This window comes from Mesoplodon mirus (genome assembly GCF_964341445.2).
Source record: "Mesoplodon mirus genome assembly, chromosome: 5".
NCBI classification, from domain to species: Eukaryota; Metazoa; Chordata; class Mammalia; order Artiodactyla; family Ziphiidae; genus Mesoplodon; species Mesoplodon mirus.
In genome coordinates this window covers 136647281-136671354 of record NC_138980.1, presented here as the reverse complement: position 1 = coordinate 136671354, position 24074 = coordinate 136647281, and the positions used below count along the sequence as shown (strand labels likewise).

General features: G+C 40.9%; 1 protein-coding gene across 2 annotated transcripts in view; it reads right to left on the bottom strand.

The window, feature by feature from the left end:
* The window catches only part of DEPDC1B (DEP domain containing 1B), a 104872-nt gene extending 81079 nt beyond the window's left edge, over window positions 1-23793 (bottom strand). For both annotated transcript variants that reach the window (XM_082623354.1, XM_082623355.1), the window contains exons 1-2: window positions 23693-23793; window positions 13543-13808 (exon numbers count right to left, since the gene is read on the bottom strand). In XM_082623354.1, coding sequence (XP_082479480.1) covers window positions 13543-13808; window positions 23693-23740 — 314 coding nt within the window. In that variant the 5' untranslated portion in view covers window positions 23741-23793. The remainder of the gene's footprint in view (window positions 1-13542; window positions 13809-23692) is intronic.
* Window positions 23794-24074: the final 281 nt, after the last annotated feature.

The following is a 24074-nucleotide window of genomic DNA, read 5'->3' as shown; positions in this document are numbered from 1 at the left end:
AGAAGAATTAAAGAACAAACAGAGATGAACAATACAATAACTGAAATGAAAAATACACTAGAAGGAATCAACAGCAGAATAACTGAGGCAGAAGAAAGGATAAGTGACCTGGAAGAAAGAACAGTGGAATTCACTGCCACAGAACAGAATAAAGAAAAAAGAATGAAAAGAAATGAAGACAGCCTAAGAGACCTCTGGGACAACATTAAACGCAACAACATTCGCATTATAGGGGTCCCAGAAGGAAAAGAGAGACAGAAAGAACCCGAGAAAATATTTAAAGACATTATAGTCGAAAACTTCCCTAACATGGGAAAGGAAATAGCCACCCAAGGCCAGGAAGCGCAGAGAGTCCCATACAGGATAAACCCAAGGAGAAACACGCTGAGACACATAGTAATCAAATTGGCAAAAACTAAAGACAAAGAAAAACTATTGAAAGCAGCAAGGGAAAAACGACGAATAACATACAAGCGAACTCTCATAAAGTTAACAGCTGATTTCTCAGCAGAAACTCTACAAGTCAGAAGGGAGTGGCATGATATCCTTAAAGTGATGAAAGGGAAGAACCTACAACCAAGATTACTCTACCCGGCAAGTATCTCATTCATATTCGATGAAGAAATCAAAAGCTTTACAGACAAGCAAAAGCTAAGAGAATTCAGCACCACCGAACCAGCTCTACAACAAATGCAAAGGAATTTCTCTAAGTGGGAAACACAAGAGAAGCAAAGGGCCTACAAAAACAAACCCATAACAAATAAGAAACAGGTAATAGGAACATACATATTGATAATTACCTTAAACATGAATGGATTAAATGCTGCAACCAAAAGACACAGGCTCACTGAATGTATACAAAAATAAGACCCATCTATATGCTGTCTACAAAAGACCCACTTCAGACCTAGGGACACATACAGACTGAAAGTGAGGGGATGGAAAAAGATATTCCATGCAAATGGAAATCAAAAGAAAGCTGGAGGGCTTCCCTGGTGGCGCAGTGGTTGAGAATCCACTTGGAAAAGAAGAAGTAAAACTGTCACTGTTTGCAGATGACATGATACTATACATAGAGAATCCTAAATATGCCACCAGAAAACTACTAGAGCTAATCAATGAATTTGGTAAAGTTGCAGGATACAAATTTAATGCAGAGCAATTTCTTGCATTCCTATACACTAATGATGAAAACTATGAAAGAGAAATTAAGGAAACACTCCCATTTACCACTGCAACAAATAGAATAAAATACCTAGGAATAAACCTACCTAGGGAGACAAAAAACCTGTATGCAGAAAACTCTAAGACACTGATGAAAGAAATTAAAGATGATACAAACAGATGGAGAGATATACCATGTTCTTGGATTGGAACAATCAATATTGTGAAAATTAGTATACTACCCAAAGCAATCTACAGATTCAATGCAATCCCTATCAAATTACCAATGGCATTTTTTACAGAACTAGAGCAAAATAACTTAAAATTTGTATGGAGACACAAAAGGCCCCAGATAGCCAAAGCTGTCTTGAGGGAAAAAAACAGAGCTGGAGGAATCAGACTCCCTGACTTCAAACTATACTACAAAGCTACAGTAATCAAGACAATATGGTACTGGAAAAAAAACAGAAATATAGATCAATGGAACAGGATAGAAAGCCCAGAGATAAACCCACGCACCTATGGTCAACTAATCTATGACAAAGGAGGCAAGGATATACAATGGAGAAAAGATAGCCTCTTCAATAAGTGGTGCTGGGAAAACTGGACAGCCACATGTAAAAGAATGAAATTAGAACACTCCCTAACACCATACACAAAAATAAACTCAAAATGGATTAGAGACCTAAATGTAAGACCAGACACCATAAAACTCTTAGAGGAAAACATAGGAAGAACACTCTTTGACATAAATCACAGCAAGATCTTTTTTGACCCACCTCCTAGAGAAATGGAAATAAAAACAAAAATAAACAAATGGGATCTAATGAAACTTAAAAGCTTTTGCAAAGCAAAGGAAACTACAAACGACAAAAAGACAAACCTCAGAATGGGAGAAAATATTTGCAAACAAATCAACGGACACAGGATTAATCTCCAAAATATACAAACAGCACATGAAGCTCGATATTAAAAAAACAAACAACCCAAACCAAAAATGGGCAGAAGACCTAAATAGAGATTTCTCCAAATAAGACATATAGATGGCCAAGAAGCACATGAAAAGCTGCCCAACATCACTAATTATTAGGGAAATGAAAATCAAAACTACAATGAGGTATCACCTCACACCAGTTAGAATGGGCATCATCAGAAAATCTACAAACAACAAATGCTGGAGAAAAGGGAACACTCTTGCACTGTTGGTGGGAATGTAAAGTGATACAGTCACTATGGAGAACAGTATGGAGGCTCCTTTAAAAACTGAAAATAGAATTACCATATGACCCAGCAATCCCACTATTGGGCATATACCCAGAGAAAACCATAATTCAAAAAGACACATGCAGTCCACGCATCGCGATGAAGAGTGGCCCCCGCTCGCTGCAACTAGAGAAAGCCCACGCACAGAAACAAAGACCCAACACAGCCAAAAATAAAATAATTAATTAATTAATTAATTAATTTTTTAAAAAGAAAAATGGCTGTTTCCAGGAGAGAGAAAGCAGAGCAGGGATCCAGACCATGCTTAAAAAAAAAAAGACACATGCACCCCAATGTTCATTGAAGCCTTATTTACAATAGCCAGGTCCTGGAAGCAACCTAAATGCCCATCAACAGACGAATGGATAAAGAAGATGTGGTACATATATACAATGGAATATTACTTAGCCATAAAAAGGAACGAAACTGGGTCATTTGTAGAGACATGGATGAATCTAGAAACTGTCATACAGAGTGAACTAAGTCAGAAAGAGAAAAACAAATATCGTATATTAACGCATATATGTGGAACCTAGAAAAATCATACAGGTGAACCGGTTTGCAGGGCAGAAATTGAGACACAGATGTAGAGAATAAACGTATGAACACCAAGTGGGAAAAGTGGGGGGGTAGTGATGAATTGGGAGATTGAGATTGACATGTATACACTAATATGTATTAAATGGATAACTAATAAGAACCTGCTGTATAAAAAAATAAATAAAATTCAAAACTTCAAAAAAATAAAATAAAATATACACTAAAGGGCTTCCCTGGTGGCACAGTGGTTGAGAGTCCGCCTGCCGATGCAGGGGACAAGGGTTCAAGCCCCGGTCTGGGAAGGTTCCACATGCTGCAGAGCGGCTAGGCCCATGAGCCATGGCTGCTGAGCCTGCATGTCCGGAGCCTGTGCTCCACAACGGGAGAGGCCACAACAGTGAGAGGCCCACGTACCGCCAAAAAAAACCCACACACACTAAAAAAAAAAATACAAAGCGCAGCACAACACAATCTGCAGTTGCTTGAATCTGCAAATGTGGAGATACGGAGAGCAAAAGAAAAAAGTTATACTCGGATTTTTGACTGTTCAGGGGGTCGGCGCTCCTAACCCCTGCATTTTTCAAGGGTCAACTATATTTTGTTTGAAGGTCAACAGTATTTGAGAACTACCCCTGTTCAATCTACCTTCTCTGGCCTAAAGAGCTTTGTCTCCATCTGAAATTGGAGCATTCAGTAAGCCAAGCTCCTTTGATTTTTCTGAATTCCATTGCCCCATTCCCTACTAATGATGCATCATTCTCTATTAATGATAATAACCAGGTATCATAAATTCATAGGAAAGAAAGCTGGGTAAGGATTAAAGAAAAAAAGAATTTCAAGAGCAAGTTGGTGAAGACCAAGTGGATAAAACAAACAAATATAAAGGGAAGGATAAAGTAACCTGATAGGGAACGTGTAACTATGACCACAAATCAAAGACCAAGATAGATAAATCACAAGTTTGAAATTTTCACAAGTTAATCACCAAAAAGCCTAAGAAAGGATGTTACGAAACAAAAGTTTATCAGTTACCAGGAGTTGCCTTTTGTGAGTGAGGGCAATCTACTTCAACCTTCTATTTAACGCACCATACTGGCATCTTTTACATCCAAAGACAGCAGTTACCATCTGCAACCTCCGTGAGAATCAGTTAGACCAAACAGCCCAGTACAAAACTTTCAGCCCCACCCCACCCCCCCACCCCCCCACCCCCCCACCCCCACCATGTGTAGCCATTATTCGTAGTAGACTCCATTCCTGTGCCTCAGGGATCCTGAGCTCCATCTCCTTTTCTCTGATTGCTACAGGCCAATCTGATCTGGTGCTTAGCTCTCAGGCGGTCACAATACACACAGAAATTGTGGCACTATTTCCTAGGCCCAAAGAGCTGCCCCAGTTTTACTACCTCTATAGGCATTGCTTGTTATATCAGTCTGAGTTCTCGGTTGCAGAAACCAATTCTGGCTAATTTAACCAGAAAGGAGTTTGAAGATATCCTAGTAGGTCACAAAATCAATAGGAGAGCTGGAAAACCAGGATCAGAAAGTTAAAAAAAAAAAAAAAAAAAAAAAGCTGAGACAAAAGGAAGCCCCAAAGCACACACAGCAGGAACCACAAGTGACAGGCTAGTGTGAAAGCCACTGCTGGCACCAGGGTTGCTTGTCCTTGCTCCTGCAGGCCACCACTGCTATCGCAACAAACTCTAAGCTGTCCAAAGTCCTAGGTAGTAACATACCAACAGCCAAGTGTAGGACATGTGCCTGCACCATAACTGCTCAAGGGCAGGGAGAGAGCAGAGAGCGTCTCACCTGCCTAGGCTTCCACTGGGGGAGGGGCCCTCCTTCCCACCAAGGCTCACACAAACAAGGGATCCCACAAACTAGAAGAGGAGTCTAGAAGGCGTGGCAGCAAAAAATAGCCAAACATCTACTGTATATTTTTCTTTTTTTCTTTTTTTTTTTGGCTGCATTGGGTCTTCATTGCTGTGCATGACCTTTCTCTAGTTGTGGTGAGCGGGGGCTGCTCTTCATTGCGGTGCACGGGCTTCTCATTGCGGTGGCTTCTCTTGTTGCGGAGCACGGGCTCTAGGCATGCGGGCTTCAGTAGTTGCAGCATGTGGGCTCAGTAGTTACAGCACACGGGCCCTAGAGCACACAGGCTTCAGTAGCTGCAGCACGTGGGCTCAGTAGTTGTGGCGCACGGGCTTAGTTGCTCCGCGGCATGTGGGATCTTCCCGGACCGGAGATCAAACCCGTGTCCCCTGCATTGGCAGAAGGATTCTTAACCACCATGCCACCAGGGAAGTCCCCTCTACTATATATTTCTCCATCATTATCCCACAGCTATGACACTGTGACGTGGACATTCATTCTTGAGCCTTGTGGGAGGTATGGGGACCGAGACTCTGAGACACTCACCCAGCTCCAGCTCCGGAGGCTCCAAACTCCTTGAGACATTAAATAGGAACAAAGCCATTCCGAAGATTTAAACGCCCACTAAACACTGTAGATGTGCCTGAAGAACTGCAAGGTATTATGGATTGACAGTTGCCTTGAAAAGACTTGAGTTACATTCCAGGCCTCAATAAAAGAAAATGCCAAACATCAACAAAGGTTCTAAATGAAAATAGCAATTTCAGACTAATGAATAATACATATAAAAAATGTCAGACTTGGGCTTCCCTGGTGGCGCAGTAGTTGAGAGTCCACCTGCCGATGCGGGGGACATGGGTTCGTGCCCCGGTCTGGGAAGATACCACATGCCGCGGAGCGGCTGGGCCCGTGAGCCATGGCCACTGAGTCTGCGCGTCCGGAGCCTGTGCTCTGCAACGGGAGAGGCCACAACAGTGAGAGGCCCGCGTACCGCAAAAGAATATAATAATAAAAAATAAATAAGTAAATAAATAATGTCAGACTTCAGGCAAACCAGAAGGTCTATGGAGCAGTTAGGGTCTAGCCTGGAATTTGACTATAAAATGTGGGCCCTTCCTTCTTTTTCAGCCCCATGGCTGGCATTCTCATCCAGGCAACATCACCCCCGCCATTTACCTTTAAAACCTCACCAGTTTCACTGCCTTAAAAATCTATTCTATTACTACTGTTCAATTAACTCTATTCTATTCCCTTTTTTCTGGCCACACGGCACGGCATGTGGGATCTTGGTTCCCTGACCAGAGATCGAACCCATGCCCCCCCGCAGTGGAAGCACAGTCTTAACCACTGGACCACCAGGGAAGTCCAATTAACTCCATTCTAGAACACAGACGTCATTCCTACTCAAAACATGGACCTTCGCTGCCTTTTCCTTTTACATAAATGTCAACTCCATAGCCAGTATTTAAGAAACACCACCAAATTTAGCCCTATGACTTTCTGACCTAAAACTTCTTCTCCAGCGAGGCTAGTCTCCTCCCTCTTCTCCCAGTGAAGCTGACTTAGGTATATCTGACTGAGAGCCGTGGTCCTGCCACCTGAAATGTGCTCCCCCTTCCCATCCCATCTGATCATCCAGACCCTATCCCATTCGCAGGACCCAGATGGACATCCTCCACCTCCCTCCTCCAGGAGATCTCACAGAACTCCAGTCCACACCGACTGGGTCACAAACACAATTCCTGCACTGACCGACACAGACAACATTACCATGCTACAGTCTGGTATGACGTAGAGAAGTGGTGGGAAGGGCGGCAACTGGGGGGAATTTGCTCCAATTAAAGACTTGCAGGTTCACAATTTTTTAAGACGCTGTGTTACAAGCTAATAACATTACGTGCCTGTGGGGAAGGGAACTGGGTGGAGAGTTTGTTTTTTCTCTACTCTAGTCAGTTCCAGATTTATTTATTCCAGGTCTATTATCACACTGTTTAGCCCTATGGCATTTTAGTTTCTGATAAAGCAAAAGGTCTTGTTGCCCAAGATTTTGGGGGCTACTTTTCTGCCTTCTCTCTTCCGGATGAATTTTTACTACTGTCGACTGAAAAAAATGGACGACCTAAAACTTCAGAATCATGTATTATTTGGCGAACTTTCTCAGGACTTCAAGCCTCGAAGGCAGCCTCTCAGATAGCTCTGAGAAACTGCTCTGAAGAGGGAAGGGGAGAGCCAAGATATATAGGAGTTTTGTAACAAAGTCCAGATAGTGGGAACATCAAAGATTAATTAAAGAAAACCACATATCTCAAGTTAATTAACTTGGCGCTTTTCTATGTATGGGAAGATGCAAGAGTCTGGGCTCACTGAAATCATCCCTTTGACGTGCACCTTAGCTATCTGGGGCCAGTATCCTGTGCTCTCCCATCCTGAGTCCCCTCAGGGCTCAACAAGATGGCTGCAGTGGCTGATCGCTCGATGGCTGCAACATCCTTTGTTTACTGATAATGGCAGGCAGCATTCTTAGTCCACAGAATCCAGAAGCAAGTGGGATACTGGTATAGAGCAGAGGTGCCTAAAAGAAGTCATCTTATTGTAAACTTCCAAACAATACAATTTATCGATTACTCTTTTACTGGAATGATTTTAAAAATTGAAAATAAAAGCAATATGTATTCAATGTGTAAAATTAAGAGAGAAAATAATTTATGCTGTCTTTAAGCCCTCTATCCAGAAATAACTACTGTTAACATTGTGACTTTTCTATATTTTTTTGCTTGAGCCTTTACATGGGAAAAAGTAAGAATAAACTATTTTCTATCCTGCTCTTCCCCCTCTACCCCCCACTCTATTTCTATTGTGCATTTGAAAGTTATTTAGCTTCTTCTCATCCAGGACAAAGTAGCATTTAAGGTATAAAAAAAAAACAACACAACCTGAGAATAAATAATAAAAATAAAAAGCTTCAATGCAAGTTCAAGGCCTGAACCCCACCTGGGGGAGCAAGGTAGAAGGGAAATTTTTATGTATATACTCTTTTGTACTTTGTAAATTTTGAAACACATGAATGTATTACCTTCACAAAATACACAAAACTGAAAAACAAAAATGGGAAAAAAATTTCAATGATTAAAAACATAATGCCAGTTAAACAAAACAGCTGTGTCAACCCAAGGACTGCCAGTGTAGTACCTCTAAGCTTTTGTTACAGGTTCATTTTGGTTAATAAATTCAATACTGCCTTGGTTCTGCTACATATCTTTTTTATATATGCATACTCTCTCTCAAAAGAGATTGCAAAATTAGGGAGGAAAAGAATGTTACATTTCTTCCGTATCTTCTACATCGCCTAGGACTTGGAAAACACCTATGATAAGTAACTCAATATTTGGAACCATAAAAGTTTAGAATGGAAAAACACCTTAAAGATCTAGTCCAGCCCTGTCATTTTTTTTTTAATTTTTAAAATATTCCAACCCACCCCTCCTAATCTCTCCAAAGTCCCTTTCACAGTTTGCTCACTGAAATAGTGTTGATCATTATTTGAAGGAAATGAGAGCTACAAGTCAGCCCTGTGATTTTATAGATGAAAAAAACTGATGCATAGGAAATGTACAAAATTTATCCAACTATCACAGGATAAAAACTCAGGACTTGAGGAAATGAATACAAACAAAAGAAAAACAAAACTCACAATCATAATTTTAAGCTTTACTATAAAAATAAAAGGTGTCCACTAGAGGGAGCCAATAGTCCATTAACTTGAAGAAGTTCCTATTGGCCCCTTCAAAAGACCTATAGGGTAATAATAAAGACTTTTTCCCACAGCCACAGAAAATGACTAAAGGGCCATATACCTCAATCAGTGTAAATTTGGATTTCTTTCACTAGAGGTAAAAATAGAGACTTTTCAAATCTCCAGCATTAAAAAAATGTTATTAGCATATAGTAAAATGTATTCTTTTCTTGTGTGTGTGTGTGTACTGCTCTATCAATTTTAACACACATATACACTTTGTAAAACCACCATCACAGTCAGCAAACAGAACAATTCAATTATTCACAAAAAAACCTCCCTCCTGCTCTTAGTCACACCTCCCACTGCACTGGATACGCACAGAAGCGTTCCATATAGATGTTCAGTGTTTATCCATTCACCCATAGGAACATTTGAATTAACAGAGCTGCTATAAATATTCAGGTACGGAAGGGTAAGCTGGGATGAAGTGAGACGGTAGCATTGACATATATACACTACCAAATGTAAAATCGATAGCTAGTGGGAAGCAGCCGCATAGCACAGGGAGATCAGCTCAGTGCTTTGTGAACACCTAGAGGGGTGGGATAGGGAGAGTGGGAGGGAGGGAGACGCAAGAGGGAAGAGATATGGGAACATATGTATACGTGTAACTGATTCACTTTGTTATAAAGCAGAAACTAACACACGATTGTAAAGCAATTATACTCCAATAAAGATGTTAAAAATATATATATTCACATACAAGTTTTTGTGTGAACATAAGTTTTCATTTCTCCAGGGTAAATGCCCAGGAGCAGGAATACAAAGTCATATATAAGTACGTGTTTAACTTTAAAAAAGACTGCCAAACTGTTTTCCAAAGTGACTACCAATCTAGGCTTCCCACCATCAATGGAGGAGATTTCCAATTGCTCTGCATCCTCTCTTGATTTTGGCGTTATTAGTATTCTTATTTTAGCCATTCTACTAGATATGTAGTGGTATCTCACCATGGTTTTAATTTGCATTTCCCTAGAGCTAATGACGTTAAACATCTTTTCAAGTGCTTATTTGCTGTCTGTATATCTTTGATGAGGCACCTTTATATCTTTGATGAAGTGTCTTTTCAAATCTATTATTTGTTGAGTTGTTTTCTTACAGTTGAGTTTTGTGAATTCTTTATATATCCTTGATACCAGTTCACTGTCATATATGCGATTTACAAATATTTTCTCCCCAACATTCGCTTGTCCTCTCATACTCTTAACAGTGCCTTTCACGCAGCAAAAGTTTTTAATTTTGATGAAGTCCACTTTATCATGTTTTCTCTTTTATAAATCATGCTTTTGGTGTCATGTCTAAAATCTCCTTGCCTAACCCCAGGGCATAAAGATTTTCTCCTGTTTTTCTAAAATTTTTTTAGTTTTACATTGAATTCTATGAATGAATTTCTGTATTAAAAAATTAGGTTTAGTTTGGAGGTTCATTTTTTTGCATGTAGATGAATAGATGTCCAACTGTCCCGACATTGTGAGCGTTGGTGGTATAGTGGTAAGCATAGCTGCCTTCCAATTGTTCCAACATCATTTGCCGAAAAGACTAATCTTTTTCCTTTAAGTTACCTTTACATCTTTGTCAAAAATCAACTGGCCATGTTTGTGTGTGTTTCTGGACTCTGTTCTGTTCCACTGACCCAAGCGTCCATGCAGCCCTTCACCAACACCAGTCTTCATTACTGTGATTTTATAGAGTAAGTCTTAAAACTGGGTAGCATGACTCCTGCTTTTTAAATAAAGAACAGGGAAAGTCACGTTCAAGAAAGCTGACAAAATCTACATAACAAATTTTAGGTTCAAATTAAACATTTTGGAAATAAGCCAGAAAAAAAAGCAAATATGAGGGAAAAGACAGAAAGAAAAGGAGAGAGAAATGATGTAGAAGAAAAAGAAAAGGGGAAAGAAGTGGGAACATGCCAGTCATACACATAAAGTGGTATAAACAGAGAAAGAAATAGAGAAGGAAAGAAAAAAAGGAACAGGAAGAAGTAGGAAAATAAAAAGAAAATGGTTCCCTGCACATTAGATCACAAGCACTACACCCGAGCCAGTGAATTTCTATCTGTAAGCCATGAACACCTTGGTTACAACTGCATACCAGAGCTGGCATCAGTAGTAAGAACAGGGCAAGGGCCCGGTGGAGGCTCCAGACCAAGGACCCATCCTGCTAAAGATCTAAAATAGGCCAAACACTTTCCTCATTTAATAGTTCAAAACAAGCAATGATCATAATACACACTTCTATTTCTATATAATCCACTTCGTTAGGTTTAAGTAATCCTATGTAACTATCTGTTCCCATACATAAATGGGCCGATTCAATGATCACCATGGAATTTACTGATGTTTTGCTTAGAGGTTTCAAAGAGACAACTGTCTAGTTCTCTGAGGATGAACTATCCACCCTGTCTACCATACGGGGTTGTCACGAAGATCAAATGAGATCATAAAGAATTGCTTCATAAACTGAAATTTCTTATAAAAATACAAGGTAGTATCACTGGTTCTCTTCATCCAAAGTCTGGGGCCACGAAGCTTTGTTAGACACAGATGACAGCATATGGCTCGACTACGAGGACCCTTTAGTGAAATCTAAAATTGTCTCCACCGGCAGCCAGTCCAGCTCTCTTTCTAGTCCCCCATGTTACTAACAGCAAAGAGTGGTTCAGTAAATAGCTCTGGGCCCTTCTCTGCAAAATCTCCTCTGTTAGGGACATTCAGATATTAGGAACTTACTTTCCTTCCTTACACACAAAAATTCACTATTTCCCCCTACTTTCTATACTGAACTCTTGGATTCTTGAAAAATAAAATCATAGTTAACAAATGTAAATGCAGTCACACAGCAAATATGACATGTTTTTGAACTAAAAATAAGATTTGACACATTCCAAAATAAAAGCTTCACTCATCATTTCTGTTATAAAATTCTCCTGTGGTGTGTGTGTATGTGTGTGTGTGTGTAATTTCTGTCTTTAAAAAATACTCTAAGTCTTTATATTTCATGTTGCTTTCTCTAACTATGCCTTTCTGTAATTCACAGACCCAGGAAACCACCTATCCCCTGCTATATTTATGTAAGTGTTTAAGCTGATTATGTTTACCTTACCTCCTTTATTTGAGAAGACAGCTGATCATTTAATATGTATTACATAGTACTTAATACATTACTGGAATTCTGTGAATATATGAACGTGTGTTGACTACACTAAATATTTCTTGTTTATGATTCTGTTTACTCATTTGGTCATTAGTTTATTTAATAAGCTAGTCAACCTCATGCAGTGGCAACGGAGACAGTCTGACACGCCACAAGAACACAGGCTTCAGAGATAGAGACCTCAGTTTAAATCCTGACTCTTACTACTACCTGAGTGACTTTGGACAAGTCAGTAACTTTGGCCTCATTAATTTCCTAATCTTTAAGATCAAGATAATACCACCAACATCTACAGGTGCTGAGTTCCATGACGACTGTGCAAGGAGTCTGGCACATCACAGGTGTTGTTGGTATCAGTTCCTTTCTTAGACCTTAGAACTAAGGTCTAAGAAAGTTCTAAGTAAGAACTTAGTAAGATGCTGTACATCTGAAACTAATATAATATTGTAAGTCAACTTACACTTCAATTTTAAAAATAGGCAATTAAAAAAAAAAAAAAGAATCCCCAATGAAGTATGGCATGTGGAACCAAGGATAGAGTTTCCACTGCCTGATACTAACAAGCACTATGGTATCAGAACGGGCTAAAATCACCCAAGATTCAATTAAAAGTTGGATCAGCAAGCCCGAAATAACTGCCAAATGGAGAGACAATTAATTGCCCAGCTGACAATCTTGACATCTAGAAGAGGGAGATTGCTGATGAAATTCCCTGACAAAGTTAGATCCTAAACATACAAAGTTGTCTGGCCGTAGCCTTGGTGCTGGTGACCACCCTCACCTTGCTCTGCAGCCTTTCTCAGCTGCTAGTCCCCAAAGGAACCAAAGAAATGACTCAGACAGGAAACAGTCACGTTTTCTCTGCTCAAACCCAGGTGTCCCAGTGGCCCCAAAATGCCTCACTGAATGTGCTATAAGAGAATTCCTTATTCTTCTGTTGGAGTAAAAGGCAGCAAATATTAAGGGCCCATCATCTTCGTTTCTTCATTTAATACCTCTCAGGTTCTTAGCACTTTGGTAGCCCTCTCTGTAGATAGCTCAGCAATTCCTCTTTTCTGGACTCCTGTGACTTCATTCCTCTTTAGTACTCTCCCATTCCCAGAATCCTAGGCAAGTCTCCTCCACCTCCAGCAGTGAAACAGGCTAGCATGCAGTGAGGACAGAAGTGTCAGCAGAGAGACATCCTTGCCCTCAGATTATTGGGTAGTAAGTGAGCAGTCATAAAACAGCACTAAAACATGAGCAAAAATGTTTAGGGAAAAGCAGACATGCACCGCAGGGTTAATCTGAGACATCGGGGAATTCTAGTACAACTCTTCATTATAGATAGACCTGAGCTCCACTTAAAGATCAGACGCCTCTGCCACTAACCCCCTGAACACACACCTTCACACCGCTCAGAAAGGTGCAAGCCAGAACTACTGTTTCACCCTTTCAGGTTCCCCAGGAGAGGTACTAAGCTACTATAGCCATCCTCCCAGTGTGCAAAAGGCACAAAAAGTCTTCCTTACTGAAAAGCCACTGCAACCAAAGACTACTTAAGGGGTGCTCTATGAAGAAAAGAGCACCAAGAAAAACTGCAATCAATTCTACGGTAGCAGCAGATTCAGTTCTCCACCCAACAAATCACAAGTAGAAGCATCACGCCCACGGACAAGTAAGTTCTTTCACATGAGGAAGTTTCAATAGACTGACCAGATCCACTGGTCCTCCCCAAACTCCTCCCCTTCGGGGCTGACTTGTTGCCATTACCTGTACAAGTGACGGTTGTCTTCAAAGTCTTCCTGGCCCCATTTTCCCTTGATGTCTTCAATAACGTGATTCTTCAGGAATTTTTTTAGCAGCTGGACCGTCTGTTTGCGGGTCACTTCGGGGCCAAAGTTTTGGCTGCGCCTCAACAGCTCGTGTAGCCAATCCACAGCTTCGGCCGCTGTGAAGCAATGTTCATAACTTTTGAAACGACAGCGATGTTTCCGTAACGGCATCTTGGTGCGAAAAAGCTCGACTGTTTCATTCCACTAGGGGCAAAAAGAGAGGAAGGCATTTAGTGATCGACTGAGTTTTTTACAAGGTTATTACATCCCAAATATTTAAGACAATGAATGCAGTTTTTCCATTTAAAAGACTGCCTTAAGGGGACTTCCTGGTAGAGCAATGGTTAAGAATCTGCCTGCCAATGCAGGGGACACAAGTTCGAGCTCTGGTCGGGGAAGATCCCACATGCTGTGGAGCAACTAAGCCCATGCACCACAACTACTGAGCCTGCGCTCTAGAGCCCACAAGCCACAACTACTGAAGCCTGCGTGCCTAGAGCCCATGCTCCGCAACGAGAAGCCACCGCAACGAGAAGCCCGCGCATCGCAACGAAGAGTAGCCCCCTCTCGCCGCAACTAGAGAAAGCCCATGTGCAGCAATGAAGACCCAACACCGCCAAAAATAAATAAATTTTTTAATAAAAATAAATAAGTAAAAGACTGCCTTAATAACAGACGGAGCCTTGAAATTTTTTTATTTACAACCTTTACACTCTAAAGAGAAAGTAACTTTTACAAATGCATTTATTCATGCAATAAATATTTACTGGAGATGTTGCCATCAAGTTGTCCAATGATGTGAACTTAACGGATTTTTACATTAATGAGAAACATATGAACAAAAATAATCGTAAAACTGAGCTCAATATTCATAATTCACTTCTTAGAGCCCTGTGTTTAATACAAGTTTACCTCATTCAGCAAGTATTTACTGTTTGTTACACGAAAGGCACTGTATGGGGAGAGGAAAAGGGAGATGCATAAAATACAGTGCCTGGTGTCAAAGCATGTTTAAAAATTCCGCATTATATTTTCCTATTTTAAAAAAATCTACCTGGTCCGGGAAGATCCCACATGCCGCAGAGCAACTAAGCCCGTGTGCCACAACTCCTGAGCCTGAGCTCTAGAGCCCATGAGCCACAACTACTGAGCCCGCATGCTGCAACTACTGAAGCCCGCATGCCTAGAGCCCGTGCTCCACAACAAGAGAAGCCACCACAATGAGAAGCCTGCGCACCACAACGGAAGAGTAGCCCCCGCTCGCCGCAACCAGAGAAAGCCCGCGCGCAGCAACGAAGACCCAACACAGCCAAAAATAAGTAAATTAATTAATTTTTTTAAAAATCTAGACATCCAAGCCATCATCAGCCATCCCTAAATTAAATGAAATGTTCACATATGGTGTTCTTCCTGCATAATTACTCCAACATTTTCTTAGGACCCTCGTCTTCCCACCATTCCTCCTAAAAGTCCCGAAAACTCAGTCTTACTCTCATAACCATTCTCTCTCTTCTCATGCTCCTCTTTCAAGTCTATCACTTTACAGACTCAGAACCTTATTTTTCACCTACCTTCCTACTGAAATCAGCTCTTCTGGTTTCACCTTTTTCTTTCAGTGATAGTTCTGACCTCAGCATATTCTTTTTATTTTGCCCAACACTGGTTCCTTGTCTTCTCTTCCAACCAGGCCTCTTCTTCCAGGTTTCTCTTCATATGCTCTACTGCCCAATCACCTCTGCACCTGTTGTCCCATTTCTCTTCTCCCTTTGATGGCTAACTTTCTCAGCCACAGTAATCATTCCTGAGTATACAACACCAGGTGCTTCAAGGGCCCAGGTAGGGTCTGTGCAAGCAGGCACCCTGGATGTGCAGCACCAGGCACAACAAACACACATTTGGTACTCAACAAGCAAACGCCTAACTGGCCTTTCACTTTCCTTATTTTTTTTTTAACTACCCCCTAACTTCATGCAACCTAATTCTACTTTGACTCCCAGTCATGTCTTTCTCCTGGCCAAACTCAAACATCTTTTTGTACTATGCATATCAATCTTTGTACTTCATTTGACACTACTATAAGCCATGCTCCAAATTAAGTTGGACCAGATTTAAACTTTTTTTTTAACTTTCTTAAAACCACACACAAAAACAATACAAGCTGTAGAGTAAGATAACCTATAACCAGAATTTCTTTTTTTTTTTTTTTTTGCGGTACGCGGGCCTCTCACTGTTGTGGCCTCTCCTGTTGCGGAGCGCAGGCTCAGTGGCCATGGCTCACGGGTGCAGCCGCTCTGCGGCATGTGGGATCTTCCCGGACTGGGGCACAAACCCGTGTCCTCTGCATCGGCAGGCAGACTCTCAACCACTGCGCCACCAGGGAAGCCCCAGAATTTCTAAAACAAAACAAAAAATTCAAATCAAGAAAGGACAGACATTCCATAGAAAAATGGAAAAACACTTAAACAGGCACTTCACATAAAAGAAGCTCCAAATTTACCATAACATATGCAGATATTCAATCTCATTAATTAGCAGTGAAATGTAAAAGAAATCTATAATGCAATACCACTACATGCCTACAGAATGGCTAAAATGAAAAAGACAGGCAATACTAAGTGTTACCAAGGGAACGTGGAACAACTGGAAATTATATGCACACTGTATAACCCAGCAATTCCATTCTTAAGTATATATGTCACAGAAATATGTTCACCAAAAGCCACCCTGTTCATAATAGCACTATCTTAATAGACAAAAACAACCCAAATATCCACCAACATAAGAACAGATAAGCAAATTGATTCATGCAATGGAATGCTGCACAGCAATGAGAATGAACTATTGCTACATGCAATAACATAGATGAATAACATAGATAAAATATAATTGATATAAGAAGGCCAGATAGGAAAAGTACTATATGATTGTATTTACATAGAGTTTAAAAGCAGACAAAAGCTAATCCATGGTATTAGGAATCAAAATAGTGGTTAATTTGTATGGAGGTGGAGACTGGGAGGGGCAGAGGGACATCTGGGCTGCTGGTAATGTCATATTTCTTGACCTGGGCATTGGCTAAATGGGGCGCTCACATTGTAAAAATGCACTGAGTTGTACGCCTATAATTTGTGTGCTTTTCTGTACATGTTATGCAGAATAAAGGGCTAAAAACAAAACACACATACACACACACACACACACACACACACACACACTCATATATTAAAATCCTCCTTGAGAGCAATCCACAATTTTAAATTACCAACCTGAAAGTTGATAAATATGAACTAGCTGATTGTGCTGGTAAACTGAATGTGGAAGAGATTAAGGAGGGTAGCCGAAGAAGAAACGAAGTGAGTGGATGAAAGAGGGACTTGAATGTAAACAGAGGAGAAGCAGGGCAAACTGGCTAGAATGAAATAATGAACAGCAGAAAGAGAGCCCAGGAAGAGCCCATGAACGTTGATTTAAGTTCACTCTCTGCCCACCTCCCTGACCAGGTTACTCTGACATCTCTCGTGAGATCATGCTTACGAAAGCCCTCTGTAAAAGATAAGGCATTTATCAAGCGTAAGGAGAATATATAAAATTCCCAGGATAATCTCTTAAAACAAATGACAGGTTCAATCTATTCTGGAGCTAGAAGGAAACTTTGGGGCAAAATCAAGATCCAAAGAGGACAGGCAAGTTGGCACATGTCACTCAGGTATTTAGTCTCATAATAGGATCTGGAAACCTGCTCTATGCTCTCCTTCTCGAGTGGTCATTTCATTATAACAAGAACCTACAAACTTCAACATAGCTTTAAACAATTTCCACATATTTTTAAACGTTGGTTGTTTGGGTCTTTTTTTCAGTTCTCTGCTGACACCAAGCTTGCATTTCAGTCCTGATTAATATATGTTGGGAGATGGGGAGGAAAGATTTAATAAAAAAGAGTTTTATTTATTTTAGGTTGATTGATAAACTTAATGCATAGTACTTTATGCATTACTTAATAAAAGAATGAAGATACAGCTCTCTGGGACCCAATATTTCAAAATATAAGTAAATATGCCTGTTATTTGACTCAAGCTGGTTAGCAGTTCCTCTACTGCCACTTTAATTACAGAATAATGCACACTGTAACAAATTAAGTGCAGAAATATATACAAAAGAGTCTGCCCTGTCTCTCTCCAATCCCACATATCTATTAATCATACACACACATATATAGAATCCTTCCCTTTGTATGTATGTATTGTTTATTATCACTGTCGTTGTTTGCTTCCTTTTTGAAGAAATGAGATCATCCATATTGTACATATTATCCTACAACTTGCCTTTGCATTAAACATACCAGGATATCTTTGTGTCAGTACCTATAGATATAGCCCATTTTATGAATGAATGAGTTCCATAATTTATTCAACCATTTTCCAACTAATAGGCATGCAGCTGTTTCCAGTTTGTTGTTTCACAAGTATATCCTTGTTTACATAACCTAACGTATCAATCCTTTTATTTATTTATTTTTGATAGAACAGATTTCTAAAGGGTATCAGCTTATTTAAACCAGTTGTAGCAATTCACACTCCCAGCAATGCTGTATGAGCCTGCTGCCTTACCTCTGGCCATTTCTAGATATTATCATTCTTTTGTCTGCCAATCTATACACAAGAAATTGTATCTTTATATTTTGTTTGTATTTTCCTGCCTTTATCGCCAGTCATTTTTATTTCTTCATTTGAGACTTGCCATTTTTCTTCTGGGTTGTCTTTCTCTTTTACTTAATTTTAAGAACTGTTTAAATCTAGAATTTGAATCTAAGTGCATAGAAGTCAGGAAAGTTACTCTATTTTGCTCAGTTCAGTATCCCCACAACTGAGGACATTGCCTGACATACAGTACATGTATTTAATAAATATGTATTGAATTAACATAAATAGGGAATATTAATCCTTTTTCAAATATATTAGAAATGTTTTCCCCTGACTTATCAATTTGTTTATTTGGTCTCTAGCTATATAAAGGTTTTGCTGATGATTATATTATTTTAAGAAAACAAATATATCTTCTTATCTTTATAGCTTCAGGGTTTACTCTCTCAATTAGGAAAGTTTCCCTATCCTGAGATATTAAAAATATTTATCAAATTTTTCTTTTAATATTTTACAGGGATTTTAATATTTGAATCTTCAACTGAAATTTTTTATACTGGGGGGAGGAGATCTCCAACTCTATTTTCTCCCAAATGGCAGTCAATTATGCTACCCTTCTCTCACTAAACTGAAATAGTAAGCTACCTTACATACTACCTTTCTTGATTCTGTTTCTTTTTTTTTTTTAAATAGCCAGCTATGAACGAACTTTGAAACTGTTAATGTTTTACTTTATTATTTTTTTTTACTTTTTAACTTTTTATTTTGGTTTTTTAAATTAATTTTTATTTATTTATTTATTTTGGCTGCATTGGGTCTTCGTTGTTGCACACGGGCTTTCTCTAGTTGTGGCGAGTGGGGGCTACTCTTTGTTGCGGTGCATGGGCTTCTCATTGCGGTGGCTTCTCTTGTTGCGGAGCACAGGCTCTAGGTGCACGGGCTTCAGTAGTTGTGGCACGCGGGCTCAGTAGCTGTGGCTCATGAGATCTAGAGCGCAGGCTCAGTAGTTGTGGTGCACAGGCTTAGTTGCTCCACGGCATGTGGTATCTTCCTGGACCAGGGCTCGAACCCGGGCTCGCCTGCACTGGCAAGCAAATTCTTAACCACTGCACCACCAGGGAAGTCCTTGATTCTGTTTCTGAACTCTTTTTTTTTTAATCCCACTGAGCTATTTGTCTATTCCTGAACAATACTACACTGGTGTGATTACAGTCTATTAATACTAAATTTAAATTTCTGGTAGGTCAAAGTCACCTATAGTCATCTTTTTTTAAACCTTTTAATTCCTCCACTTTTAATCTTCTGTATGAGCTTTCTACTCAATGCATCCCCACACAGGGGGGAAAAAAATCTATTAGGATTCTGATTGGTTTTTTAGCTCTTCTGGTGATAGCTAGTTTTCATTTTACACTAGAAATTTTCTAAGAAGACATCCTTATCAAAGCCTCATATCTCTTTTTTAGAAAAGCTCATAAAAAGAATTTTGAATTTATTTATTTTGATTTTTAATAGCATTTAACATTAGGATATTTACTCAATCCATGAGACACTTTAGATTTTCAAAACCTAGCAAGGACCGTGATCTCTGCTCCCACTTATTTCCAAAAATAATTCAGTGGTTATTTGGCTACTCTGACAAGAAAGAAAAAGTTATCTTTAAAATAACTCACTATCCTCAGTAACATTTAGAAAGAAAATATCTTATGTCAACAAAGAACTAGATAGAGCTTGAGAATGTGATTGTTTCAATGACGTATTACGAGAGAATCTTTATAGCAAAGGGGACAAAACAGATTTGTTTTGTGATTAAAAAAACATTTTTTGTTTATTTCAAACCGCTAGTTTAAGGCATAAAGAATCATACAACTGGGGCTTCCCTGGTGGCGCAGTGGTTAAGAATCCACCTGCCAATGCAGGGGACATGGGTTCGAGCCCTGGTCCAGGAAGATCCCACATGCCGCAGAGCAACTAAGCCTGTGCTCCACAACTACTGAGCCTGCGCTCTAAAGCCCACAAGCCACAACTGCTGAGCCCACGTGCCACAACTACTGAAGCCCACATGCCTAGAGCCGGTGCTCTGCAACAAGAGAATGAGAAGTCCAGGCACCACAAGGAAGAGGAGCCTCCGCTCGCCGCAACTAGAGAAAGACGGCACGCAGCAACAAAGACCCAACACAGCCAAAGATAAAAATAAATAAAAATAAATTTATATTAAAAAAATCATACAACTGTTTTTGCTTAACAACGTGACAAATACTGAGTGTTGAAATGTGCTTCCTATTCTTTTCTCTTGAATATTTATTCCATTTCTTTACTTCTTAATATCAAAAATATTATGATATAGCACCTGGCCAGGGACTTCAGAGGCAAACAAACGCTAGATCTAGGTGTACTTGCCACATACTGGCAATGTGAACTTGATCAAGTCAGTTCACCCCTTTACACCTCAATAAAATGAGGGAATTGGACTAGATAATCTTTAGAGTCCATTCAAACTCTCAGATTCAATGATGGCTGTAGGTCTTTTAAAGTTTACTAGTTGCATCAGAAGATATAGACAATTCATAATTAAGTTCAAAGAAAGGATCAGTAGATTTAAGCAGCTTTCAGAAAAAGCAATTTTCTTTCTCATTCTTTCTTTTTTTAAAATTTATTTATTTATTTATTTTTGGCTGTGTTGGGTCTTCATTGCTGCGCACAGGCTTTCTCTAGTTGCAGTGAGCGGGGGCTACTCTTCGTTGTGGTGTGAGGGCTTCTCATTGTCGTGGTTTCTCTTGTTGCAGAACACGAGCTCTAGGCGCGCAGGCTTCAGTAGTTGTGGCATGTGGGCTCAGTAGTTGTGGCTCGCGGGCTCTAGAGCGCAGGCTCAGTAGTTGTGGCACACAGGCTTAGTTGCTCTGCGGCATGTGGGACCTTCCCGGACCAGGGCTTGAACCCGTGTCCCCTGCCTTGGCAGGTGGATTCTTAACCACTGTGCCACCAGGGAAGCCCTCTCATTATTTCTTTTTAACTAATGAACTATTTAATATGTGGGTTAAAGTGAAAGTTATTTCAGTGAAGATGAATAAGTTGCTAATTAGCTTCCATATTCACCATGAATTGACTTACAGAGTCTGTCATTTTATTTTAGAAATTTACCTAGTCCATAAAAAGCTATTTTCAGGTAAGACTTTGGTGTCTTAGAAAATGGAGCTGTACATGGTTTGAGAAAGTATAGTGAGCCATGAAAGGAGGAAGTAAACACCTGCTCTTTGTGTACCAATAGGTTTTTCCCAAGCTTTTCCTGAAGATTAGGTTGAGGATGATGTTGGGAGAAGATGGAAATGCTAAGCTGGGAGCCAGGGAGGAAAGGTGAGCTGGGGCAGGTAAGTAAAGAGAGGACTAATCACAAAGTTTATGATTTAACTGATGAAAGCTGTAAAGCACAACTGAATTATGTCCAGGGACAGAGATTTTACAATGAGGGGAAAGTACCTGTAATGACTACAGAGATCACTGATAAATCAGTAATATTCACTTAAGAAAAAAAAAAATGGGGGCTTCCCTGGTGGCGCGGTGGTTGAGAGTCCGCCTGTCGATGCAGGGGACACAGGTTCATGCCCCGGTCCGGGAAGATCCCACATACCGCAGAGTGGCTAGGCCCGTGAGCCATGGCCGCTGAGCCTGCGCATCCGGAGCCTGTGCTCCGCAACGGGAGAGGCCACAACAGTGAGAGGCCCACGTACCGAAAAAAAAAAAAAAAGGCTATTGTTTTCTGTGTTTTCAAAAATCTTAGTTTACGATCAAGATTCTCAAATAGAATAAAGTTGAGAACTGAATTGACCACCTAGGAAATTGTGGTGATATTTAGTTATTTTCATTAATTATTCACATTTAATTTCCTACTTAACTTGATCAGTCTTAGCTAAATCTGACTTGAATATCACTTCTTGGGGACTGAAGACTTCTGAAGAACAGGGTACTTTTCTTTGTAAATTCCTTTGATAATATTTTAATGTGACTCAGAATCAAGAATGCCTTTCACATAGGCACTCTGCATCTATAAAAAGTGGTACCTCACACAATTTTGTGAATGAGATTAAAAAAACAGTTCCAATTATCATGTAATTTATTTTTTTAGTCTAAAGCTGGAAGAATGAGAACTGGTTACCCCAAGATTCAGAGTCTCTCTCTATTTCCCCTGCATTAGTGCTGTGAATAAATTGGCAGTAGGGGAGTGTTATTTTCCCTCCACAAAGAATAGTAAAGTTTTTGAAAGCCCCTGATAAAGCACAACCTGTATCTCATCCTTAAAGATGGACCTACCAATACACCATTGTAAAGCAATTATACTCCAATAAAGATGTTAAAAAAAAAAAAAAAAGATGGACCTACCAATAGCCTTGACCCCAGATGGTTTCAAGTGGTAGAGGCAACTGTGAAGTGGAAGCAGATATGAAAAGAGGTTTTTTAAAATCCTATTTGCTCCCTGCTACCACCGTCCATACCTCTTAGAGGCAGGTCCAAAGGAAAACCTAAATTTATATGTGTTGAATTTTTTTTCAATGAATGAATCATTATGGGTATCTGTAGTGCATTGTTTGCAAAGATGAGTACAATAACTCCTTCCATCCTGTTCTCATCTTTTCCTGGATATCCCTTAGGGTGCATAGAACAATGAGCCTAATTCCTAAGTTAGCTGTGGCCAGAAGTGTTGACAGACCAAGGAGAGCAGTCCTTTCCTCCCAAATCACCTTTAAGCTTTCATAGAAAGTTGTCTAAAACTTACTCTAGACATTACCAAATTATCGCCACTTACTCCATTATGAAATCGCTAAAATCACTTGCTCCAGGTCACAAAGAAATCAAGTACGCCTCAGAACTCTGATTACCAAAGCTCTTCTCCCAGGAAAACAGTCAGCATCCTGGACCAAGGTCTGCAAAGGCTCTTTCAAACCATAAGTCCGGGCCCACCCTCCTCATTTAGGTCGGTGCTCACAGAAAAAGAAACGTCAGGAGCCGGAAATGTGGCCAGGGCGATCCACCTCTGTTCTGGGCACCGTTAGAAAGAACCTCAAGTGTCACCACAAGTGACACTCGGGACGGAGACACGCTCCAGGCGGCGGGTGGCCCTAAAGTTACGGACTGGGGCGTTGGATTCCGGACGACAGGAGAGGGGAGAGGGGTGTCACCCTGGTCTTCCGGGCGCTTTAAACAGGGAGGCGCCGTTGATTGGCGAGAACCCAGCCAACGTCTCGGGATCGAAGCTGCGCCCACCCTGGACGGGCTGGGCCCCAGGCCCCGTTAGCTTTTCTTTGAGCGTCGTCCAGAATACCGCCGCCCGACCCGAAACACGTCCCGCCTCCAGACCCGGGCCCGGCCTGCCCTGGAGAAGCTAGGACTGACGAGTACGCAGTCGGCACTCAGGCCGGGGCCTCGCTTCGCCCAGATCCCGGCATGCACACTCACCAGCCTGGTGGCCCGGTATGGACCGGGCCCCACGATGCGGTGCTCCATGGCCCGCACGCAGCGGCGGCCGCGGCCACACAAACGCAGATTCCGGAGAGTCCTAGGCGCCGCAGTTTGAATCTCGAGCCCACGCACTGCAGGCGCTGATTGGGCGGTGCGGCGGCACGTGACGGGAACTGCGGGGCGGGGCCGCTGCGGCCCCACGGAGGGGGCGGTGGGCGTCTCCTCCGAGACCTCCTGCTGCGGAGCAGCAGTAGGTTCACAACCGCCCTGGCTGTAGTCCGCGGCCCACCCTTGCCCACCCCGCGCACACGCAGGCAGTCTCCGCAGAAGGGTCGATGAACGTGTGTAATTCAGTGACCGAAAGCCGGTTGGACTGGAG